This window comes from Galeopterus variegatus, unplaced genomic scaffold (genome assembly GCF_000696425.1).
Source record: "Galeopterus variegatus unplaced genomic scaffold, G_variegatus-3.0.2 Scaffold2485, whole genome shotgun sequence".
NCBI classification, from domain to species: domain Eukaryota; kingdom Metazoa; phylum Chordata; class Mammalia; order Dermoptera; family Cynocephalidae; genus Galeopterus; species Galeopterus variegatus.
The window spans coordinates 54,910-81,481 of NW_007728596.1; the positions used below are offsets into that span (position 1 = coordinate 54,910).

The 26,572-nt window shown below is 36.8% G+C and overlaps 1 protein-coding gene across 2 annotated transcripts in view; it reads right to left on the bottom strand.

Moving 5' to 3' along the window:
- S100PBP (S100P binding protein) overlaps positions 1-26,572 on the bottom strand; it is a 39,772-nt gene that overhangs the window by 9,923 nt on the left and 3,277 nt on the right. Inside the window, exons 2-6 of one of the 2 annotated variants that reach the window (XM_008581886.1) lie at positions 26,017-26,100; positions 23,744-23,858; positions 22,170-23,029; positions 21,455-21,525; positions 19,432-19,535 (exon numbers count right to left, since the gene is read on the bottom strand). In XM_008581886.1, the coding sequence (XP_008580108.1) occupies positions 19,432-19,535; positions 21,455-21,525; positions 22,170-23,027 (1,033 nt within the window). In that variant the 5' untranslated portion in view covers positions 23,028-23,029; positions 23,744-23,858; positions 26,017-26,100. The remainder of the gene's footprint in view (positions 1-19,431; positions 19,536-21,454; positions 21,526-22,169; positions 23,030-23,743; positions 23,859-26,016; positions 26,101-26,572) is intronic. The other variant, XM_008581887.1, reaches the window with a different exon arrangement.

Genomic DNA, 26,572 nt, shown 5'->3' on the forward strand with positions numbered 1-26,572 from the left:
CCGAGGGTTGCGATCCCGTTGCCGGTCCCCGGTCCGGTACGGGGGCAACACTGAGGGTTGCGATCCGTTGCCGGACACGGAAAAAGACAAAAAAAAAAAAAAAAAAAAAAAAAAAAAAAGTCAAAGCAGAGACTTCTACTTCCAGCCAAGATAAATGGGGGATTTAATCTCCCGTTGTCAACAACTAGAAGCTGGGCAAAATATATGAAACAACTGCTTTCGGACTACTCAAACTGTAATTCCCGAGGGAAGGGTAACAACTGAGGTGAGCCCTGAAACTTCTTATGAGTGTATGAGTCTATAATTTCTCAAAATAAAAAGGTTTTTAAATGAAGAGAAAAATAAATACTCTAAAAATAAACAAAAACGGAGAGACATCTTTACCAGTAGACCCACACTACAAGAAACATTAAAAGAAGTCCATCAGGGGGCCGGCCCGGTGGCGCACTGGATAGTGCGCCGCTTGGGAAGTGCGGCGGCGCTCCCGCCCGAGGGTTCGGATCCCACATACAGACCGGTTCCCGCTCACTGGCTGAGCGAGGCGCGGGAGCAACACCGAGGGTTGCGATCCCGTTGCCGGTCCCCGATCCGGTATGGGGGCAACACTGAGGGTTGCGATCCGTTGCTGGACATGGAAAAAGACAAAAAAAAAAAAAAAAGAAGTCCATCAGGAAAAAACAACAAAAAAAAAACAAATGGAAACTTGGATCTATGGAAAGGAATCAAGGGCATTAGAAATTAAGAGTAAATATAAAGGACTAGTTTCCTTATTTAAAAAAATGTCTTTAAAAGATAATTGACTGTGGGGCTGGCAGGTTAGCTCAGTTAGTTAGAGCATGGTGTTACACCACCAAGGTCAAGAGTCTGGATCCCTGAACCTACCAGCCACCAAAAAACAAAAACACCAAAAAACCCAAAAACAAACAAAAAAAGATAATTTAAATTAAAAAGACTATTTAAATTTTAAAATAATAATACATTAAAGGGTTTATAATATATGTATATAAAATGAAAACAATAGCACAAAAAAAACAGAAGGGAGATTTGGAAGTATCTTGTCAGGGCCTTACTTTACATATTAAGTAATACATTATTTCAAGGTAGACTGCAAGAAGTTAAAGCTGCATATTGTAAAATATAGAGCAATAGTTCTCAAAGTGTGTCTAAGGATCCCTGGGAGTCCCAAGCCCCTTTCAAGGCTTCACAAGGTCAAAATAATTTTCGTAACAACACTAAGATGTTATTTGTCTGTTCCACTTGCATTCTCTCAGACGTGTATGGTGGAGTTTTCTGGAGGCAATATGACATGAAATGGAATGCAGAATCATGTAAGATAATACAAGTCTCCTATTAAGCCAGACATGAAAGAGATTGGTAAAAATATAAAACAATGTTATTCTTCTCTGTAAATTTGTTTTTGTTTGAGAAAATTATTTTAAATAAAACTATATTATTTATATTAACATGCAGTGGGTTTATTGTTATTTTAAAATATCAATAAATATGGGGCCGGCCCGGTGGTGCACTCGGTAGAGTGCAGCGCTTGGGAGCGCGGTGGCGCTCCCGCCGAGGGTTCGGATCCCATATAGAGACCGGTCCGCTCACTGGTTGAGCGCGGTGCGGGCGCGACACCGAGGGTTGCGATCCCATTACCGGTCACGAAAAAAGACAAAAAGGGAAAAAAAAAAAGAAAAGAAAATATCAATAAATATGTTAACAATTTATCCGTTCTAACTTTTAATGTGGTTGAATATGGATGGATAAAACCCACCAAACAAAAGCACTTTCGGGTCCTCAATAAAAGTGTAAACAGGGCTGGCCGGTTAGCTCAGTTGGTTAGAGAGCCACCTTGTAACACCACGGTCAAGGATTCATATCCCTGGACTTGCCAGCTTCCAAATAAAAAGTGTAAATGCATCCTGAGACCAAAAACTTTAAGAACTGCTACCCTAGAACAATGACTTAAAATTCAACAAAGAAGGAGGCTGGCCAGTTAGCTCAGTTGGTTAAAGTGTGGTTTTATAACACCATGGTCATCGGTTCGGATCCCCTTACTGACCAGCCACCAAAAAGGAAAAAAAAAACCAAAAAACAAAAACCAAAGAGGTATAGGTAGTAAGTCAAGTGGAGATAAAAATGGAATACTAAAAAACACTCAAAAATAAAAAGAGCCAGGAAAAGATGAAAGAAGAAACAAAGAACAAACAAACAGAAAACAAGCAGCAAGATGGCAGATTTAAACCCAAACATACTGGATGTACACTAAATGTGAATGGACTAACACTCCAGTTAAAAAACAGACTGGAAAAAAGGAAGATGTGACTACATGCTATCTTCAAGATGTTACTTTAAACATAAAGACATGGATAGGTTAAAAGTAAAAGGATGAAAAAACATATCATGCAAATGCCAGTCAAAAGAAAGCTGGAATGACTATAGTAATACCAAAGTAGACTCCAAAACAAGGAATATAACTAGGGGTAAAAAGAGACAGTTCATAATGATAAAGGGTTCTGTTTATCAGGAGGATATATAATATTCCTAAATGTATGCATCCAATAACAGAGTTTCAAAATCTATGAGGCAAAAACTGACAGAACTGAAAGGAAAAACAAATATGAACACTCCTCTTTATTAAAAAAATCTGTAAGGATATAGAATTGAACACCATCAACCAACAAAACCTTATTATAGAACTTTCCACCCAACTTCAGAATATGAGGGGTCTTCAAAAAGTTCATGGAAGGATTCGTATTATCTTTTAATTCTATTTTTCATGAATTTTTTGAAGTGCTTTCCTGTACATTCTTTTCAAAAGCACATGAAACATTCACCAAGACAGACAACATGCTGGGCTATAAAGTAAGTTACATACAGAGTACTCTGACCACAACAGAATTAAACTAGAAATTAATAATAGGAAGCTATCAAAAAATCCCCAAATATTTGGAATTTAAACAACACACTTCTAAATAACTCAGAGGCCATAATTTTAAACATACAAAAGTTACCATATAAATAAAATATAATGGTAATTCAAGAAAAGGACCTGAAGATTTGCATATAACTGACTAGTGCATTTGTTAAGTACAAGTAGAAAGAGGACAATATTGGTCAGAGCAACTGAAGACTGACTTTAATTACCAGGAAACAAACAAACAAAAAAAACCAATGAGTATTAGAATTACCTTGAGAAGTTATATGGTTTATGCATTTGCATATGTATATTTACATTAAAAAGACCCAGTAATATTTAGACTCAGAAATACAAAATAAAAAGTGAAATCCAGAAAAAATAATAAAACAAATAATACATAAGCCAAAGAAGAAATCTCAAGAACAATTAGAAATTACTTCTAACCAAATGAAAATGAAAATATAACATACCAAAATTTGAGAGATGCAGCTAAGCAGTGCTTAAAGGGAAACCTGTTGCTTTAAATGCTCATAGAAAATAGGTCTTAAATCAATGATCCAAGCTTCCACATTAAAAGTGCGGCGCTGGGAGCACAGCAGCGCTCCCGCCGCGGGTTTGGATCCTATATAGGGATAGCCTGTGTGCTCACTGGCTGAGCACGGTGCGGCCGGTCTCAAAAAGGACAAAAAAAAAAAAAAAAAGAGTAAATTAAAGCCAAAGTAAATAGAAAAAAGATATTAATAAAAATAAGTGACAGTTGTTTAGAGGGTGGTGTTACAACACCAAGGTCAAGGGTTCAGATCCTTGTACTGGCTAGCCACCAAACAATAAAAAAGTGAAAAGAATAATGAAATAGAAAACATAATGACCAAAAACAATATAGAAATATGAAACTAAAACCTTACTTGGAGGGGAGAGAGACAGAATTAATAAAGTTGATAAACCTCTAGCTACACTGTTCAAGAAAAAGAAAAGACACAAATTACCAATATTAGGAATGAAACAGCAAACATTACTACATATCCTACAGTAATTAAAGGAATAGTAAGGAATATTATGAACAATTTTGTGCCAATAAATTCATCAACTTAGATGAAATGGACAAATTCCTTGAAAAACACAAATTATCAAAATGGACTCAAGAAGATAAATACTGAAAAGTGCTATATCTATTATATCTTTAATTAAAAACCTTGCCAAAAAGAAAACTTCTGGCCCAGATGGCTTCATTGACAAATTCTATCAAACACTTAAGAAAAAAATAATACCAATCTTAACATAAACTAAGAAAACACTTTCCAATTCATTTTACAAAACCAGCATTACCATGATACTTAAACTACAAGAAAACATTACAGGAAAACTAAAGACTAATATTTTTCATGAACAAGAAACAAAAACCCTTAAAAGAAAGTGTGAAGGTACTTCAAAAAGTTCATGAAAAGGGCCGGCCTGTGGCTCACTCGGGAGAGTGTGGTGCTGATAACACCAAGGCCATGGGTTCGGATCCCATATAGAGATGGCCAGTTAGCTCACTGGGTGAGTGTGGTGCTGAAAACACCAAGTCAAGGGTTAAGATCCCCTTACCGGTCATCTTTAAAAAAAAAAAAAGTCATGAAAAGATTCATATTACCTTCTAATTCTATTTTTGAAGTACCCTCATATTAGCAACTTTTTGAAGTACCCTCATATTAGCAACTTTTTGAAGTACCCTCATATTAGCAAATCGAATAAAGACCAAGTGAGTTTATCCCAGGAATACAAGTTGGCTTAATAGGTAAAAATCAAAAACATAATGCACCATAATACAGAATAACAGAGAAATACCATATTACCTTCTAAAAAAGTGCAGAAAATGCATCTGGCAAAATTCACCACTAATTCATGATAAAAATTCTCACCAAACTAAAACAGAATGGCAACTTCCTCAACCTGATAAAGGGTATCTATGATAAACCTAAAGGTAATATCATACTTAACATACTAGAGGTCCCAGCCAGTGTAGTAAGGCAAGAAAAACAAATAAAAGGCTTATAAATTGGAAAGAAAGAAACTAGCTTTATTTGCAGATAATATTACCATTTAACAGCAAATTCTAAGGAATCTATATAAAAAGTAAGCAAAAGTTATAGGAAAATTTAGCATGGTTTGTACAATATAACATCAAAATGTAAACATCAATTGTATTTCTATATGCTAGCAATGACCAGCTGGAAATTAAAAAATTTTAAATAACCATTTAAAATAACATTAAAAAGCATAAAATACTTATGAGTGAATTTAACAAAATATGTATAAGACCTATACAATAAAAACTATAAAACATAGCTAAAAGAAATTAAAGACATAAATAAATGGAGAAGTATATAATGTTCATGAATTGGAAGCCTCAATATTGTTATAATGTCAATTCTTCCCAAACTGATTTATAGATTCAACACAATTCCAATGATATACTCAGCAGGCATTTCTGAACAGACTGACTGATTTTTTTAAAAAAGCTAATTCTAAGATTTTTTTTTTTTTTAATTATGGAAATCTAAAGGATCAAAAAAAACTCCTTCAAGACTGACCAAATTCTATAGGAGTTACTGATTCATATAGTTTTTGTTTAACTTTACAAGAAACTGTTGAACTGTTTTCCAAAGTGATTATATAATTTTTGTGTTGTGTGTAAGGCAAAGGCTTAGGTTCATGGCTATTTAGTTGTTCTAATACCATTTGTTGAAAATATTATTCTTTCCATGTGTTTATTTCTGAATTCTATTCTGTTTTATTTATATTAATATATATATATATATATATATATATATATTAATATAAATAAAACAGAATAGAATTCAGAAATAAACACATGGAAAGAATAATATTTTCAACAAATGGTATTAGAACAACTAAATAGCCATGAACCTAAGCCTTTGCCTTACACACAACACAAAAATTATATAATCACTTTGGAAAACAGTTCAACAGTTTCTTGTAAAGTTAAACAAAAACTATATGAATCAGTAACTCCTAACTCCACTCCTAATTATTTACCTTAGAGAAATGAAAATACATGTCCACACAAAAACGCATATATGAATATTCATCAATGCTTTATTAATAATTAGCCCAAAACTGGAAACACAAATGTCCATCAACAAGTGGCTAGATTAAACATATATGTTTAATCTAATAAAAAGGATGCATATTAATAAAAAGAAAATTCAGGCATATTAATAAAAAGAAAATTCAGCAGTAAAAGTAAAGAACTATTGGGCCGGCCCGTAGCTCACTCGGGAGAGTGTGGTGCTGATGACACCAAGGCCACGGGTTCGGATCCCATATAGGGATGGCCGGTTTGCTCACTGGCTGAGCGTGGTGCTGACAACACCAAGTCAAGGGTTAAGATCCCCTTACCGGCCATCTGTTAAAAAAAAAAAAAAAAGTAAAGAACTATCGATACAAGCAACAACATGGATGAATCTCAAAAACATTATCCCAAATAAAAGGAGCCAGACGCAAAAGAGAACTTACTGCATGATTCCATTTACAAATCTAATCTACAGTAATCAAAAAGAAACCAGTGCTTCCCCAGGGCTAGGGTAAGGGTAGGGACCATACTGACTGGGATAGAGCCCAAAGGAAATTTTTGGGGTGGTGTGAATGTTCTATCAGTTTCGATTGTTGTGACATCACAGGTGTATACATTTGTCAAAATGTACACCTAAAATGGGTGCATTTTATTTCATATAAAGTATGCCTTAATAAAGTTGATTTTTAAAAAAAGTCAAGGCATACTTCCAGTAAACATAGTAGGTTGACTACATGAGTTTATCTCTTCTTGCTCCTAACCTCCCTCAGTAAATTAGAAAAGTTTTAAATCAATGATCTTAGCAACTGTCTAAAGAAATTTTTAAAAGAGCAAATGAAATCCAAAGTAAGCATAAGAAAGGTAATAATAAGTATCAGAATAGAAACCAATGAAATAGAAAACAGAAATTTAGGGAAAAATCAATGAAATAAAGTTGTTTTTTTTTCTGGGTTTGGCCAGTTAGCTCACTTGGTTACAGCGTGGTGCTAACACCAAGGTCAAGGGTTCGGATCCCTGTATCAGTCAGCCACCAAAAAAAAAAAAAAAAAAATCTGATTTTTTTAAAAGAAGATTAATAGGGGCCGGCCCGGTGGCGCACTGGATAGTGCGCCACTTGGGAAGCGCAGCGGCGCTCCCGCCCGAGGGTTCGGATCCCACATACAGACCGGTTCCCACTCACTGGCTGAGCGAGGCGCGGGAGCAACGCCAAGGTTTGCGATCCCGTTGCCGTTCCCTGGTCCGGTACGGGGGCAACACTGAGGGTTGCGATCCGTTGCCGGACACGGAAAAAGACAAAAGACAAAAAAAAAAAAGAAGATTAATAATGTTCATAAAATTTTAGCCAGACTGATTAGACGAGAGAAGATACAAATGACCAATATCAAGAATGGGAAAGGTAACATCATGACAGATTTTACAGATAATAAAAGGCTAGTAAGGGAATATTACCAACTTTATACCAATAAATTTGACAATATATATGAAACAAATTCCTTGAAAGACACAAATTACCAAAGGTCACCCAAGATGATACCAATTCTTCTATACAAATTCTTTCAGAAAATTGAAGAGGAGAGACTTTCCAATTCAGTCTGTAAGGACAACAGTACTCCAATACCAAAGCCAGACAAAGAGATTACGAGAAGAGTACAGATCAATATCTTTCATGAACATAGATATAAGAATTCTTAATGAAATTTTAGCAAATCAAATCCAACAACATTACAAGGAGACCAAGCGGAAAATGCATAGGACCAGGAATGCAAGATTGAATTAACACTGGAAAAATCAAATAATATAATTCTGTATATTAACAGAATTTTAAAAAACCCCTACTATATGATCATCTCAATAGATGCAGGAAAAGCATTTGACAAAATCCAATATCCATTCCCAATGAAAATTCTCAAACTATAACTGGGATAGAACATTCAAAAGCTGATGAAGGATATCCAAGAGAAACCTACAGCTAACATAATAGTTAATGGTGAAAGACTAAATCTTTCTCTCCTGAGATCAACAAGATAAAGATTTCAATACTTGTACTCAACACTGTAGTGGAGGTTCTGGCCAGCGCAATAAGGCAAGAAAAGCAAATAAAAGCCATCCAAGTTGAAAAGGAACAAGTAAGGGCCGGCCTGGTGGTGCACTGGAGAGTGTGCCACTTGGGAGCGCGGCGGTGCTCCCGCCGAGGGTTCGGATCCCATGTGGAGACTGGTTCCCGCTCACTGGCTGAGCGCGGTGCGGGCGCAACACCGAGGGTTGCGATCCCGTTACCGGTCAGTAAAAAAAGACAAAAAGAAAAAAAAAAAAAGAAAAGGAACAAGTAAAAATATCTTTATTTGCTGACAACATGATCATCTATGTAGAAAACTTGATGGAATCTACACAAAAGTTACCAAAACTAATAAGTGAATTTAGGAAGAATACAGAATACAAGACTAATATATAAAAATCAATTGAACTTCTATATACTAGCAATAAACAGATGTTGAAATTTTAGGGCTGGCTGGTTAGCTAAGTTGGCTAGAGCAAGGTGCTGATAACACCACAGTCTAGGGTTCAATCCCTGTTCCAGCCAGCTGCCAAAAAAAAAAAAAAAAGGATAAGTGCTTTTTACAAAAGCATCACAATATGAAATACTCAGGAATAATTCTAACAAAGGATGTGCAAGACTGTACACTAAAAGCTATAAAATATTGCTGATATAATTAAAGAAGAATTAAATAAATTAAGATATATCCTGCTCATGGATCAAAACACTCAGTATTAAGATGTTAATATTCCCTCAACTTTATCTTTTTTATATAGATTTATATAGATTTCTTATTTATATAGTGCAATCCTAATCGAAATCCCAGCAGGCTTCTTTTTTTTTGTTTGTTTGTTTTTTTTGTTTGTTTTTGTTTTTTTTTTTTAAAAGATGACCGGTAAGGGGATCTTAACCCTCGACTTGGTGTTGTCAGCACCACGCTCACCCAGTGAGCGAACCGGCCATCCCTATATGGGATCCGAACCCGTGGCCTTGGCGTTATCAGCACCGCACTCTACCGAGTGAGCCACAGGCCGGCCCCGCAGGCTTCTTTTTTTAAAAGAAATTGATCAGCTGATTCTAAAATTCATATGAAAATGCAAAGAATCGGGCCGGCCTGTGGCTCACTCGGGAGAGTGCGGTGCTGATAACACCAAGGCCACGGGTTCAGATCCCATATAGAGATGGCCGGTTTGCTCACTGGCTGAGCGTGGTGCTGACAACACCAAGTCGAGGGTTAAGATCCCCTTACCGGTCATCTTATTAAAAAAAAAAAAAAGAAAGAAAATGCAAAGAATCTGCAATAGCCAAAACAACTAAAAATAAGATCAATGGAACATATTTGTCTTTTTTTCTGGATATATGATTTTTCTAGAGACAACTGATTTTTGACAAAGGACACAAAGGCAATGCAATGGAGAATGGATAGTCGTTTCAACAAATGATTAAAAAAACTGAATATCCATCTGCACAAAAAAAAAACCCCACTTTGATCCACACCTTACATCATACACAAAATCAATTCAAAATGGATCGTAGATCTAAAAGTAACACCTACAGCTACAAAACTTCTAGAAGAAAAACACAGGAGATTTTTGTGACCTTGGGCTAGGCGAAGATTTCTTAGATACGACATGATAGCATAATCCACAAAACCTGATTAAACTTACTTCACCAAAACTAAGAACTTTTGGGGCCGAGCCGGTGGCACACTCGGGAGAGTGCGGCGCTGGGAGCGCAGTGACGCTCCCACCACCGGTTTGGATCCTATATAGGAATGGCCGGTGCGCTCACTGGCTGAGCGCGGTGTGGGTGACACCACACCAAGGGTTGCGATCCCCTTACCGGTCACGAAAAAGACAAAAAAAAAAGTGTTTAAAAAAAAAAAACTAAGAACTTTTGTTCTTTGAAAGACAGTTAAGAGAATAAAAAGACAAGCCATAGACTGGGAGAAAATATCTGCAAATTACTTATGTGGCAAAGGACTTGCATTCAGAATATATTTTAAAAACTCTCAAAACTCAATTTCAAAAATAAATAACCCAGTTTACAAAATGGGCAAAAGACATCTCACCAAAGCAGATATACAGATAGCAAATAAGCACCTGAAGAGATACTCAACATTATTACTCATTAGAAAAATGCAAATGAAAAACACAGTGAGATATCATTACACTTTCACTGGAATGTCTAAAGTGAAAAATATTGACCACTTTACACCTGTTAGGATGGCTCCCATCAAAAAACAGAAAATAAGGGCCGGCCCATGGCTCACTTGGGAGAGTGTGGTGTTGGTAACACCAAGGCCATGGGTTCGGATCCCTATATAGGGATGGCCGGTTCGCTCACCCAGGAGAGTGTGGTGCTGACAAAACCAAGTAAGGGTTAAGATCCCCTTACCAGTCATCTTTAAAAAAAAAAAAAAAACATAAAATAACAAATTTTGACAAGGATGTGGGGAAATTGGGACCCTCGTGCATTGTTGATGGGAGTGTAAAATGATGCAACCACTGTGAAAAAGAGTTTGGCAGTTCCTCAAAAGATTAAAAATAGAATTACCATACAATCCAGCAACTCCACTTCTGGTTATATAAGACTTGCAAGCAAGGTCTCAAAGAGATATTTGTAGACCCATATACATTATTCACAAGAGCTAAAAGGTCAAAGCAACCCAAGTGTCCATTGCTGAATGAATGAACAAGCAAAATGTGTCACATATATACACTGGAATATTATTCAGCCTTAAAAATTAAAGAAATTTTGACACATGCTACAACATGTATGAACCTTGAGGACATTACGCTAAATGAAATAAGCAAGTCACAAAAAGACAAATACTGTATGATTCTACTTATGTGAGGTATCTAGAGTAGTCAAATTCATAAAGACAGAAAGTAGAATAGTGATTGCTAGGGACTGAGGGAAGAGGGGAATGGGAAGTTATTATTTAATGGGTATAATTTCAGATTTGTAAGATGAAAAAGTTCTTGAGATGGATGGTGGTGATGGATGCACAACAGTATGAATGTACTTAATACCAGTGAACTGTACACTTTAAAATGGTAAACAAACAAAAGCATATCCAAAGATGTGTACACAAATGTTCCTAACAGCTTTATCTGTAATAGTAAAAAATTGGAAACAACACAAATGTCTATCAATAGGTGAACAGATAAAAAATGAATGTGATATATCTATATAATGGAATACTACTCAGCAATAAAAAGGAATAAACTATTGATGTGTGCAACAACATGGATAAATTTTTTTTTTCCTTTTTGTCTTTTTTCATGACCGGTAACGGGATCGCAACCCTCGGTGTCGCGCCCGTACCACGACTGGCAACATGATCGCAACCCTCGGTGTCACGCCCGCACCGCGCTCAACCAGTGAGCGGACTGGTCTCTATATGGGATCCGAACCCTCGGTGGGAGCGCCGCCACGCTCCCAAGCGCCACACTCTACCAAGTGCGCCACCGGGCCAGCCCAACATGGATAAATTTAAAAATAATTATGTTGAGAGAAAGAAGCCACGCTCAAAATAGAGAGCACATTCTGTAAGATACCATTTACATAAACTATAGTGACAGAGTATCAGTCACTAGGTTGCCTGGGGATTGGAGGGGCAGAGAAAGGCAGAAGAGAGGAATTACAAAGGTGCACAAAGAAAATTTGGGTCTGATATGTTTATTATCTTTATGGTGGTGATAATTTCATGGGTGCATACAAATGTCAAAACTCAACAAACTATATACTTAAAATCTATGCAGTATATTGTATTTCAATTATAATTCAAAAAGGAAAATATCTTCAGAGAATATAAGAAATTAATTCATAAAATAACATGATATGAAAAAGAAACAAGACAGGAAATAACTGTTGGAAATCATAAATGTAAATATAGAAATGAAGAAGTCAAGAACTGACTGGTTAGCTCAGTTGGTTAGAGTGTGGTGCTGATAACACCAAGGTCCGGGGTCTGATCCCTGTATTAGTCAGCTGCCAAAAAAAAAGTCAATAAAAGGATAGAAAGAAAAGGTTGAGAAAATATCCCAAAAAGCAGAATAGAAAGACAGAATAAGGAAAGAAAAAAATAAGAGACTTGATCAATCCTTAAAGATTCAATATCTATTAGGAATTCTTGAAAAAACAGATAATACAGAGAGAAAATAATTATCAACTAAAAAAACCCAAAAAACTGCAAGAAACTCTCAGAACTGAAAGATATATGCCCAGATTAAAAGGCCCACTGAGTACCTTTTATAAGGAATGGAAGGGGAAAAAAAGACCAGCACCAAGATATCTCAATAATTAGTACAAAATTTTAAAATACAATGGATAAAGAGAAGACCCTAAGAACTTCCAGAGAGAAAAAGAGGAAAAGAGAAGTCAGATATAAAGGAATAAAAATTAAACTGATAACAGACTTCTTAACAGCAACACTGAATGTATACCTTCAAAATTTTGAGGAATAAATATATAAATAAAATAAATTTAAAAATAACAAAATAACAAAAAAAATAAGCCACTGGCCAGTTAGCTCAGTTGGTTGAAGTGTGGTGTTATAACACCAAGGTCAAGGGTTTGGACCCCCATAATGGCCAGCCACCAAAAAGAAAAAAAACAAAATTCTGAGGAAAGATGATTTTCAATTTAGAAGTCTATACCAAACTATAGAATAAAGACATTTTCAGATATGTAGGGATCCAAAAAACTTATCTCCTCTGCATCCTCTCTTAGAAATTCCTACAGGATGTATTCTATTAAAACCAAAGATCAAGAAAGAGGAAGAAATGGGATCCAGGAAACAGGATTCAACCCAGAAGGGGCAGCAAAGGGAAATCCTAGCATAATAGCTCTGTAGCAGGGCTGGAGAACAAGCAGTACAGATTGGAACAGAAACTTCAGGAAGATCTCCAGAAAAAAATTAAAAAGGAGTTGATAGATTACTGGGTATGTTTGAACATTTACAGGGGAAGAGGGAGAACACTGAAAAAAATATAAATTGCATTGGTAAAAAAATTAAGGATAAATTCATTTGCAGTTTTTTTTTTTTTTTTTTTTGTCTTTTTTTTATTTTCGTGTCCGGCAACGGATCGCAACCCTCAGTGTCGCGCCCGTACCGGACCGGGACCGGCCACGGGATCGCAACCTCGGTGTTGCTCCCACACCTCGCTCAGCCAGTGAGCGGGAACCGGTTTGTATGTGGGATCCGAACCCTCGGCGGGAGCGCCACCGCACTCCCAAGCGGCGCACTGTAGCAGTGCGCCACCGGGCCGGCCCATCATTTGCAGTTTTAAAAAAGTAAAGCAATTAACAACTCCAGAAAGACAAACAATTCAAGAAAGAAAATGAAACCACAGTACACCACTTGGTTTTGTAGTGAACAATATTTACTTAGTTATAACACAAACAATGACTACTGATTTAACACAAACTAGGACAGTTACTATCAAAAAAGCAGAAATGGGCCAGCCCGGTGGCGCACTCGGTAGAGTGCGGCGCTTGGGAGTGTGGTGGCGCTCCCGCCGAGGGTTCGGATCCCATATAGAGACCGGTCCGCTCACTGGTTGAGCGCGGTGCGGGCACGACACCAAGGGTTGCGATCCCGTTACCGGTCACGAAAAAAGACAAAAAGGAAAAAAAAAAAGCAGAAATAACACGTTGTGGCACGGATGGGGAGAAATTTGAACTCTTGTGCACTGTTGGTGGGATTGTAAAATGGAGCAACTGTTGTAGAAAACAGTATGGAGGTTTCTCAAAGAATTTAAAATACAACTACCATATATGATCCAGCAAGACACTTCTGGATATATTGAAAAACAGAGTCTGAAATAAGTATTTGTAGATCCATGTTCATAGCAGCACTATTTGGGAAGCGACCCAAATGTCCATCAACGGATGAATGGATAAACAAAATGTGGTATACATATACAAAGGAATATTATTTAGCCTTAAAAAGGAAGGAAATCCCATTGTAAGCTCCAGTATGAATGAACCTTGAAGACATTATGCTAAGTGAAATAAGCCAGTCATAAAAAACAAATACTGTATGATTCTACTTATATGAGGTATCTAAAGAAGTATCTAAAGTAGTCAAATTCATAAAAACAAAAAGTAGAATGGTGGTTATGAGGGACTAGGGGAGGGGGAGAAAGGGAGTTGTTATTTAATGGGTATAAAGTTTCATATTTGCAAAACGAAAAAGTTCTAGAGATCTGTTTCACAACAATGTGAATATATGCAACACTACTGAACTATACAGTTAAACATGGTTAATGGGGCTGGCTGGTTAGCTCACTTGGTTAGAGAGTGGTGTTGATACTACCAAGGTCAAGGGTTCAGATCCCCATACTGGCCAGATGGCAAAACAAAAATAAGGTGAAGATGGTAAATTTTAAAAAAGATTAATAAGGTCATGTCAAAAGGAAAAAGAACCAGCTTGAAAGAGGTCCCATTGGTCAAATTTGAGACAAATTGAACATAAAATAGAATAGTAACTATAATTGGTTATAACACATTGATTTTTAAAAATCCATAAGGTTATTGTAATACTAAAAAAAGTAGAAAACCTCTATAAAAGAATGCTAGCTAATAATTGTAAAAAAATTATGTATTTAGAAAATTAACATTTTCGGGCCAAGCCCGTGGCGCAGGGTCTAGAAGCAGGATTAGATTCAAATTAAGCATTTTTGTCAGGAATAATTCATAGGTGCAATCATGTATTCATCCTGTGTCAAATTAGGAGGCACATATGACACCTAATGACAGGTTGTTCCACTAATAGTGATACTAAATTTGTTAAGGTGTGGGCCGGCCCATGGCTCACTTGGGAGAGTGTGGTACTGATAACACCAAGGCCACGGGTTCGGATCCCATATAGGGATGACCGGTGCGCTCACAGTGCTCACTGGCTGAGTGCGGTGCGGCCGGTCTCAAAAAGGACAAAAAAAAAAAGGAAAATTAACATTTTCTATGCAACTCCTAATGTAGTAGCTCATTCAGGCAAGGATCATCAATGAATGCTCAAACCACTAAATGGACAGTTAGTTGTGGGGGAACGGGATATTCGAATGGTACCAAAGCATCACCCCACAGGAGATTTACTAATTACAAAGGGGAAAATGTACCTTACAATGGAAAGACATGTCAGTAAACACCTTAACAATTTTTTTTTTTTTTAAAAGATGACCAGTAAGGGGATCTTAACCCTTGATTTGGTGTTGTCAGCACCACGCTCACCAGTGAGCTAACCGGCCATCCCTATATGGGATCCGAACCCGTGGCCTTGGTGTTATCAGTACCACACTCTCCCAAGTGAGCCATGGGCCGGCCCACACCTTAACAAATTTAGTATCACTATTAGTGGAACAACCTGTCATTAGGTGTCATATGTGCCTCCTAATTTGACACAGGATGAATACATGATTGCACCTATGAATTATTCCTGACAAAAATGCTTAATTTGAATCTAATCCTGCTTCTAGACCCAACTTCCAGTTTACAGGAAATACAGGGAATGGAGAAACAAATTAAACAACAACACAGGACACAATCAGACAAAATTCAGAATGTGAGACAATCTAAAAAACAAGTGACCTAAACTAAAAGAGATTAAGGAAACAATAACAATGTGAGCCTTGATTAGATGCTATTTGAACAAAGTTACAAAAAGACATTTTTGGGACAACTATGGAAAATAGAATATGGACTAGATATTAGATGATTTTAAGAAATTACAATTCAATTGCCAATAAACATTAAAAATGTTTAACCTCACTAATCATTAAAAATGTTAAAATTTACCTATCAAATTGGCAATAAAAATCAATTCAATTAATTTTGGATTAATTAAATTAATTAATAATGGATTTATTGGCAACAATTAAAATTAATTCAATTTTTTGGGGCAGGACAATCTGGTAACATGTAAAAATATTTTTTAAAATGTTTACATACTTTACCCAGCAATTCCACTTCTAGGCATTCGTCCTATAGAAATAAGAGTTGTACATAAACATTTATTGATGAGAATGCTCACTGCAGCATTACTAATGAAAACTGGCACAACCTAATTATCCAAGATGGAATAAATTATATAAAACTTTGTAATCATTAAAAATCTTAATTTGAAATATTTAACATGGAAAGGTCCTTAAAATATATTAAGTACAAAGAAAGCAGATTACAAACTGCTTTCCTGTATATATTCTACCTTATAGGAAAGGTGTCATTTTGTTATTTCTAGGTGGCAGAATGGATTTATAGGTGATTTTAATTTTTTTCTTTGTAGGAGAGAGGATCATTATTTCCAATATCTGAAGGAATAAAAAATGGAAGAGAAAGCAAAGTTATTTTTTGTGATCCTAGAGAGCAGAACTAGGAACTATCACCAGAAATTACAGGGAAGCCAAGTTGGTTCAACGTAAGGAATAACTTTCCAACAATTTTCTAAGAATTTTCTAAGGAATAATTGGCCTACCTCATGAGGTGATGAGTTCTGCATTATTAGAACTCTAAGCGAAGGCTGAATGATCACTTGGCAAAGACACATAGGACAGATTTATGTGTTAGGAGATTAAAGAGAAGATTTTAAATGGTCCTTTTCTACTCTTAAGAACTATAATTCCATAATAAGGTTTTCCATTAGCTGGGATGACAGGAAGGAAGTGGTTGGTATTTTGTGAATGCTATTTAAAAACCCATGTGGCATTAAATTAAACTAAAGAAATTATACCTATATTAGAATAACGAAGTTGAAGGACGATTTACTTTGTTACATTCTATATCAATAATAGATACATTATTGATAAAGTAAAAGGAGATGACTGACCCAATGGAGAGTACTCAAACTGAACTGGCAAGAACTACATTTGAATCTGCCCCTACAAACTTCTGTGTCTAACAACAACCTGAAGAGTTAAAACTTTTTCAAGGTAAACCAGCACTAAACATCTCACAAAGGAAGATAAGAGGCATTCTGCTCCCCTCTTTTGCTTCCAGCTGCTAACTCATATATAAATAAAGGAAAGATGAAGAATATACTCCCTTCCCCCTTGCAATATGGTAGATAAAATCTTAAGATTTTGGATGTATGAATACTGAGCAAAGGGAAATGACAGGAAAACTTATTATCACACTGGGTTCGAACTCTGGAAGGCAGAAGGAAGTACCAGAGGCCTGTGAAATTTTTAGAGTAACTGATGTTGCGATAATTAGATGTCAAAAAAAGAATCCTCAAAAAGATGGACTTTTTAAAAAAACAACCTTTTATTACGGAAATTTTCAAATATACACAAAAGCAGAGAATAGTAAAATGAACTCCACCTACCCATCACTCAATTTCATTTACCAACATTTTGTCAAAGCTGTTTCCTCTAATTCTCCAGGGCTTTTTTTTTTGAGATTTAAAAACAAACACCACATATCACACTATTTTATATAAAATCTTCAGTATGAAAACATAAACTTTCATGCTAATGATAGTAAGTATTCAATAAATGTTAGTTACAAGAGCTAGGTACTGTTCTATGCATTACACCTGTACTTACATATGTAATTTAATTTTCACATAAGCTAAGCCTCATTACTATCCCCATCTTACAAATGAGTTTTTAATGGCTCAAGGTCACCCAGCCAGTAAGCAGTGGTGTCAGGATATGAACCCAGAAGTTATATCTAGACTAGACCTTACTCTCCCAACCACTAAAGTATGCTGCCTTTCCAGCACACGAGAGGTCTTCAAAAAGTTCATGAAAAGATTTCTATTATCTTTTAATTCTATTTTCCCACAAACTTTTTGAAGTACCCTCATATTAGTTATTCCAAGCTGTTCCTTATGGGATATAGATTGTTGAGTTAATACCAGGAGAGCGACTGCTGAAAGAAAATAGGAAAAGATGCTATGTGAGCAACGGCTTTTTGCTCTTCTTGGGAAATTTTTTTTAAATGCCCCAAATGAGAAAGGAAAATGTAACTGTGTATCATCAGTGTTAACTGCCCAGGATATAAAAAAAAAGAAAGTCACCTCACAGAGTTTCCCTCTGTGGGCAATGATCAGGCCTCTTCCATAGAGCTGGAATGGAGACAAACTTATTTTAAATCTGCCCCTCCAATGACATGGAGTGAAGAGTATCTCTATTTCCACCAGACCTAAAAATGTTCAAGCAAAGGTACTTCACAAACAGAAGGCTGAGAAATTAGTACGAGTAATATTTGAGTGCTTAATGAAATCCAGAATAAAAAATAAAAGGACTTGGAATAAAAAATTCTTCTCACATCAGTCTCAGAGTTCTAAACCTTTCACTGATAGCGTTATAAAACATATAAGAAAAACTACTAAATAATGCAGGACTTGTCAAGAGAAGCGGAAGTATCCTTGCTGAAGGACCAAAAATTCTCCTGAAACCCTTCCTAGTGATTTATAATAGATCTTAGAGTAATTAAACCAATTATCTTCTCTGCGAAAACTACCTAGGGCATCCTCCTCCTCATCTTTCACTCTTTCCAAACATATACTCAAGAGCTCCTTCCCAGCTCCTACTGCACTTTATGTGTAATGCTATTAAAGCACTAATCAATATTGTGTTGTAATTATCTTTCCTTCTCTGAACTATGAATTCCCAGAGAGTCAACACCCTATCTTACTCTTCTTTACATTTCCAATCCCTAATCTTCAAAGCTAGCACCACTGAAAGTACTGGGGAAAAGTTTGCTGAATGAATAGGTAAAGAAGCTAAAGCTACAGAATATGGAGTGATCTTTATAAGAAGGAACTCTTTTATTTGTATAAAATCTCTCTAACCTCTGCACCTTCAGTTCTGCCCACAAGTTTCCCTTTAGGAGTTCTCCCATCAGCCAATTGTTCAGGCCAAATGATAACATGAACTACAGTCGCCTGAGGGCTGGAGAAAGAATCTAGCCTCTTTGCAATAGCTTCTAATTTGGAAGGCAGTCAAACCTTTTAATAGCTTTTATTCAGAAACCAAGATGCAGGATAGTGTTTGAAATGCCTGTTTTTTTACATTAAAATGCTGAAGGCAACAGGGAACATAAATAATTCCAAATTAAAAACCAATGATCAGTAGGCAGCACCTGGTCATCCACTTATAATATTTTTCAGACAAAAGATTGCCAGTACTGGGCTACAGCTCTCAACCATGGGAGAGGTACTCTTCATGTTCTGGTATGAGTCTGCTTTGATCCCTTTATAGTATTGGTTAGCCAAACAACTTTGGAGGTTATCTGGTTAAGCAATCCCTTGAAGTGAAAATCTTTGGGTAAAGAGGTTATCTTTCCTACCAATTTAAGAAAATTCAAAACAATCTCCCAGTTTAAGCTACATTACACTGGAAAGAGAAAGTCCCACCACATGTTTTCTTTGCCATTCTTTGGTTACCATGTTACCTTGGTTAGAGTCCTCTGGGTCTTTTATATGAGCAATGACATGCTTGAGATAAATTTGCTTCTGTTGTTCCAGATCTGATTGTGAAAACGTTGGAACATTAGTCCTTGAACAAAGCAAACAAGAAGGAGGAAAAACAGTCCATGAGTACAGTGCTTTGCAGAGAGAAGTTATATACTACTGACTGGTTAAAAGTAACTTTCAAAGTCAAAATTCTCTTTAAGTTTCAGCAACAGAAGACAGTGTTAAGTCACATAATATGAAGTTAAAATCAAATACAGAGTTGACCAGGGCAGACTTCTGGGGGTGCGTTGCCCAGGCCCATCACATCCATACTGTGTTCACTGTGCAGGCGGCTGCTCAGGCCTCCTGGCCAAAGCCCCTTCTTCGCCAGGCCCAGCTCCTGCCCACTGCTCCAGAGGGCATGGGTACCAGAGGGCCAGTCCTCAAGGAGCAAGGACCACAGAGCAGGCATTGGAGCCCACATCCCTGGGCCTCAGTGCCCTGGCTACAGTGTGATGTGAGGCCTGCAGCTGCAAAGCCCAACCCTCTAACCCTGCCAACTGCACCTGGCACCGACTCTGTGTCTATCTGTGTTCGTTTTTCAAAAAACAATTCAAATTACTACTCGGATTTTGAACTGTCATTGTAGGAAACCATATCCAGATCCTGTTTCATTTTTACACCAACTTGGTAAAAATACTGCTATTGATGCCCCATTCTCCCAACAATTGAACCTCACATGAGCTCTGGCAAAAAAAAAATGTATGGAGTTGAGAGAAAGAAAAGAAATAGATATAACATTTTGTTAACAGGGAATAGGAAGGTGAAGATTACCAGTCCCTAAGGAAAGCAAGCATCTGTTGAGTAATTCAACGTTAGTCAGGAAATAGCTAATTTCACAGAGCCACAGAAAAGATGAATGAGATAAAGACTGAAAACCAGCTAGGTCTGGCAATTAGGGCAATGGTGACTCTGGCAAGAACAATTTCTGACCCTTGCTCATACTGATTGCACTATACTAAAGAGTCAGTGAATGAGAATATTGAGATTGTAAGTTAATTACTGTTCCAAGTAGACTGACTTGTGTTCTTTGGTATAATTTCTATTGTAAGCAATTTACAAGGTTTCCCTCAATTATATAGACAAAACAAAAAAACACGGAAAACGGACTGGGAGGTAGTCAAAGGGAAATTTAGCCTTATTTGTAATATTTAAAATTTTCAAAGAATAAATATAATGTATAATAAATGTGTAATCAAACATTTTTTAAAATCTCAGTGTAAGGGGCCGACCCCGTGGCACAAGCGGGAGAGTGCGGCGCTGGGAGCGCAGCAACGCTCCCACCGCGGTTCAGATCCTATATAGGAATGGCCGGTGAGCTCACTGGCTGAGCGCGGTGCGGGCGACACCACACCAAGGGTTGCGATCCCCTTACCAGTCACGAAAAAGACAAAAAAAAAAATCTCACTGTAAGGAAATCAATCTGATTCAACCTAAAAACAGCTTTTCTAGTGCATTTAATTGAAAAGGCTCATGCAGAGACACTGCCATCTCCTGGCAACAAGAGAATAAATTGAAAAGGTGACCCAAATCTGCAACCCCTACTAGAATTTTTCCCAAGACAGTTGTATCCAAGTTAGGAGAGATAACTAAATGATTTTCTACTGTTATGTTTCAACATTTCTATTAATACTATTCTCACCTTCTATCATATATGTGACAAGTCTTCCCCTTACATAGAAGAAATCTTACATTTATACAGTGCTTTCACTACTACGTTTTTTACTTTCAAAATAACCTTGTAAAGCGGAAGGCACCTTTAGCCTTATTTTACTGACATAGAAACTGAGGTGACAGATTATTTTGACTTGCACAAGGTCACACAGTTGGTAGTGCCAGAACTTCAAGTTTGCTTACTCCCGTGCAGGGCTTTTTTTCCTCCACAGTAAGGGGAAACTGGGAAGGAGAAGAAAAAAATTGAAGAGAACCAACAGAAACCAGAATATTTAATTATACTGTTACCTGCTTTTGGTTTGTTGAACAGGAATGACTTTGCCCAGAATCTTTGCAGAATCCTTGTCAGGAACATCCTGCTTTTTTTCAGAGCAGAAGGAATGCAAAAGGAGAGATGGTTTTTAGTTATAAGAAAACAATTGAAAACAACACTATTTATGGAAATATTTTTGAACTAAAGGCTACAGAGGCATATCCTTGAACACTACTGTGTACCAAGTACTATGGTAGTTCTTTAAATGAGATAGCAACTATAATCTTAAAAAAGAAAGAAACCCTAAGCAGTAAGGTTTATTATCCCCATTTTGCTGATAGGGATTCAGGCTCAAAAAGGTTAGGTAAGTTGCCCAGGATTTTTTAGTTCTGCAGTGGCTGACTCAGAGCTAGCTGTAATCTAATACAGTATTTGCAACCAAAGATGGAGACTTAGGCTGAAACCCAGAGAAAGGAGAAAATCTACTCCAAATTATAGATAAGAAATGTGGAGGAACAGAGAGGATCAATAATTAGCCCAGGGTCACAGTGCTGGTCAGGATTCAAACCCCAATTTGCCCAAATACAAACCTCTGCTAGATTGTAACAAATATATCACTGTGATGCAGGATGTCCATTGTAGGGGAGGTTGTGCATGTGTGGGGAACAGGGGGTATATGGGAACTCTGCTATACATCTTCTGAATAAAAATGATTTCATTTTTCTCTTCATCTTGAAAAAATGTACTTACTTTCTTTGATAAACTGGAAACAACCGGAAACCTCATTTCACAACTTGATTTACGGGAGCCACCTTTTCTCCAAGATGACCCCATACTAGGAGGAGTCTCTGAATGGTCTGAGATCTGAGAGAATACAGTTGTACGTTTCTTACTGTTAGGTATATTTTTATCTGGGACAGTCTGTTGGAAGTTATTGTTTGAAAGAGAAGGGAGTGGGGGCCCATCCCAGGCAGAGTTATGGGGGCTGATCCCTTCAGATTCAGTGCAAAGTTTGCTCTCATTTGGGATAAGACCATCTTCTCTCATCTCTTCCCTAAGGGAGGAGGGTTTTTCAGAATCTTTGCATGAATCAGTCTTGTCCTTAACAAGCATAGCATCAGGAACTGTTGGATTAAATGGTGCAACAGTTACTTTTATAAGATTCTTTTCTAGTGCAAAGTGTCTATTTAATGGTTTAGTAGTAGTTGGTCCATGACCAACTGATGTACTTAGCTGAGGTAGTATGAAGGGGCCAGGGGTCTCAGCTACTGGTGCCAAGCTGTACAATGAATTTTTCTCTTGGGAAGTATCAAGTAAAATTGGACTCCCTCTCCCTTCCTTCTCAACATGCCCGCCATCATCTTTACACGACCCTCCTCCCCAAGAAGAGAGCTCATTTGATGGGAATGAGTCATCATCCTTCAAGAGCTCCTCAATCTGTTCCTCCGTGTAACTGAAATGGCCATCATCTTCTTCTCCATCAGATAGATCCAGCAAGGAGTCATCCAATCCATCCTCATCCAAGGAACTCCAAGAAAATGGGGCACTGTCTTTAGGCAAGAGATAGGTACCAGAAGACTGTTCAGAGGGCACTAACGAGCACGTCATATCTAGAGAAACAAGAGGCAGTTTCACTGAGGAATAGGAAATACCTTTATAACAACTCCAATCCACTGTATATGGGGTAGTGTCCTAATATTTCAAATTTTTTGCACTGTGACTTATGAGAAATAATTTTAAGATATTTAACATTACCAGAATCATGAAAATACATGTTAGAAAAATGAAGTACTTTTTTCCTACCAAAACGGTAAAAATTAAGATGACATAATAACCTGAGTTGGTGAGGATATGAAGAAACAAGCACTCTCACACACTATCAGTAAGAGTGTAAGTCAGCACAATATTTTGTAATTAGCAGAATAATTTGGCAATACCATTCGACCCAGCAATTTCTTTTGGAAATTTATCCTCTTATAAGTACCTCTTACAAATGTACAGGGATATATATATATACACAAGGATGTTCAAAGCAGCATTATTCAAAGTAGCCAAATACTGAAGGCAACATAAATGTCCATCACCAAAAGAACTGTTTGGCAAAATCATGGTATGTTCATGCTATGGAATACTTTCCAGCTATATAAATTAAACACAATAGATATATATGTATTATTGTGGAATGATATCTACAACATACAAAATAAAAAGATATTATGTAAAATGTTTGGACACTCATAGTTTACACTTAAAAAAATATATTACTTTTGAAATTTAAAAAAAAGTCCAAGAACACAAGAAGATAAATAATTGTCTTTCCATACTGTGTAGAGCTGCTGGAGATCTCTGCCTTTGCCACGAGACCAAATGGAAAAAGGTTGCAGCTCCTGCTAGCTGTTCCTTTCAGAAGACTTGTCAAAATGATTGACTCCCACCTTCCTGCAGGCACAAAGAAAATTAAAGGATCTTCTCATCACTTTCAACTCTGCTAATTACAAAGTCAAACGTATTATGCTTTAAAGTGCTCCATCTATTAATTTTGATCTTGATTTTTAAAAAACTACCAGAAAGAGAAATTTTTTTAAGCCAAGAATATCAAAGAAAAACCTTTAGAGAAAAAAATTATGAAACTAAGAAACTAGCTTTGTTCCTCTTAACAATTTGTATTTTCTTTAGACTATCATTTGCTTTAGTAGGATGAATACTGGCTTGGGAGTCCAGAGATCTCGGTTGTAGTCCTGGTTCTGTCACTAACCAGCTCTAAAAAATTGGGCAAGCCACTTAACCGTTTAGGCTTATTTCCTCACTTATAAAATGGGAAAGATATGGAGAAGGGGGACTATGCAATCTCTAAGATTCCACCAAACTCTAAAAGTTAATCATGAATATCCACACACAAATCTCATTTCCAATAAATAAATGCAAAAAGAAAAAGATCTGTAAAGATATGAACACAAAATCAATGACTATTATAACCTGCAGTGAAACAGAGGTAGGTCAATGGAAGACTTTTGTCAGTAACATTTTACTTTTCTACTTAAATATTTACTTGTACAATTAAAACCTTGTTTTGAAACAACTAGTGATATACACTTAATCTATAATTATTTTCCAGATGGGAAAGGTGATAAAAAGCTGATATTTCGCATATCACACCAAGAAGCTGCAAGAAATGTTTAAACAGTGAACTCAATAATTTGGAAAATTCCTTGAAGCCTTTTAACCATAAAATTCCTCCACTCCACTACCCTCTATACTACACCTTGAGTTTTAGCTTCAGTTCATGAATTCTTTCAGAAAACATTTTCTGAGCTACAATCATCACATAGCACTGAGATACATGATATGTGTCTCTATATGATTTCCAAGAAATAAAAATATGGTTCCCACCCTCAAGGAACATATAATTTTGCTAGAGAGACAACACTGAAAATTAAGTACCAATATAAAATATAAAATCGTATGGACAGTAAAGCACTAGAGAAAAAGAAGGGGAGGGATTACAGAATTTTAGAATTAAAAGGAAACTAGTTAAACTTATTCATCTTAGAAATAAGATGGGACAGAAAGGGAAGAAATATTAAGTACCTATAACAAGACACTGTGCGACATATTTTACAACTCTAAACCCTTAACACAATTCTGTAAAATTGATCTTTAAAAAGTTTTCTGTTGTATTTAAGTTAGAGATGGTAAACTTTTTATTTTACCAGTATTTCAGCAATTGCTGTGCTAGAGTTCCAAGCACTGAAGCAGATGCCTCTATGAAGAGAAAAATAATTTCTCAGGCTAGCCAGTTAGCTCAGTTGGTTACAGTGTGGTGTTGTAACACCAAGTTCAAGGGTTGAGGTCCTCATCCCAGCCAGCCACAGAAAAAAAAGAAAAAAGTAATTTATCCACCTAGGGACTGAGTTATTTTATACAGCAAAGTTATTTCTTTAGGCAGCAGTAAAGAAGTCTACTTTGGGGAATTTTTTTTTTTTTTTTATAGTTATCAAGCACAAATATCATAGGCACTGGGTTGTTAAGTAGCTACATTTCTTAGAAGCCCTTTCTGGTCCCTTACCTCAACTCTTTCCAAAAGGTCTAGTCCAAGCACACGCGTGGCCAAATGGAGAGTTTAATAGATTTTCATTCTTGGGAAACTCAAACCCAGAGGCATTAAGTTACTTAACCATGTACACATAGCTAATAATGCTAGAACAAGGATCCAAACCCAGGTCTAATTCCAAAGGCAATGTTTTTTCTTTTCTTTTTTTTTTTTTTTTTAAAGATGACCGGTAAGGGGATCTTAACCCTTGACCTGGCGCTGTCAGCACCATGCTCACTCAGTGAGCCAACCTGCCATCCCTATATGGGATCCGAACCCGTGGCCTTGGTGTTATCAGCACCGCACTCTCCCGAGTGAGCCACCGCCTGGCCCAAGGCAATGTTTTTTCTACCACCTTTGTGATAGGCTTGCCCAGGGCCGGTCAGCAAATGGCACAGCTATTATCCAAACTCAGGCCTTCTAAATTCAGTGCAATCTCTAATGAACTATAAATGATGGAGATACCAAAAGGGCTTTTAGTCTCTTAGAAAAAATAATTTAAGCCACCTTATTATGCATGGAAGACTTCCCTTGGCTTCCCACGTGGAATGGAAGAACATGAGAAATACCCTTGAAAGTGGCCAAACATCACTGGAAGAAAAACATTATTTGCAAATTTTATTTGCACACATAGGACCAATATTCTTCACAACCATTGCAAGCATTAATTCCTATTGTCACACAACATATACAGGAACAGAGCAGGCTCCTCTGAGCCAGTCTCATAAAATGTTCTAATAGGTCTAGGAACACAAGCATGCAAAAAATAGCATATACGTATATATACACACACACACAAACATACATACATATACACAGATAGTTCCCAATTTAGGATGGGGTTACATCTTGATAAATCCATTGCAAGTCAACAATGCATTTAATACCCTAATAAAGCCATCGTAAAGTCAAAAAATTAAGTTGAACCATCGTAAGTCAGGAACCATCAGTGTGTGGAGACAGGGAGGGAGTTAGAGGGAGAAAGAGAGAATTTTTAACTTGCACAAATTATTTTCTTTGCAATTTTATTTCTTCATTTTCAAAGATACTTATTATAGAGAAT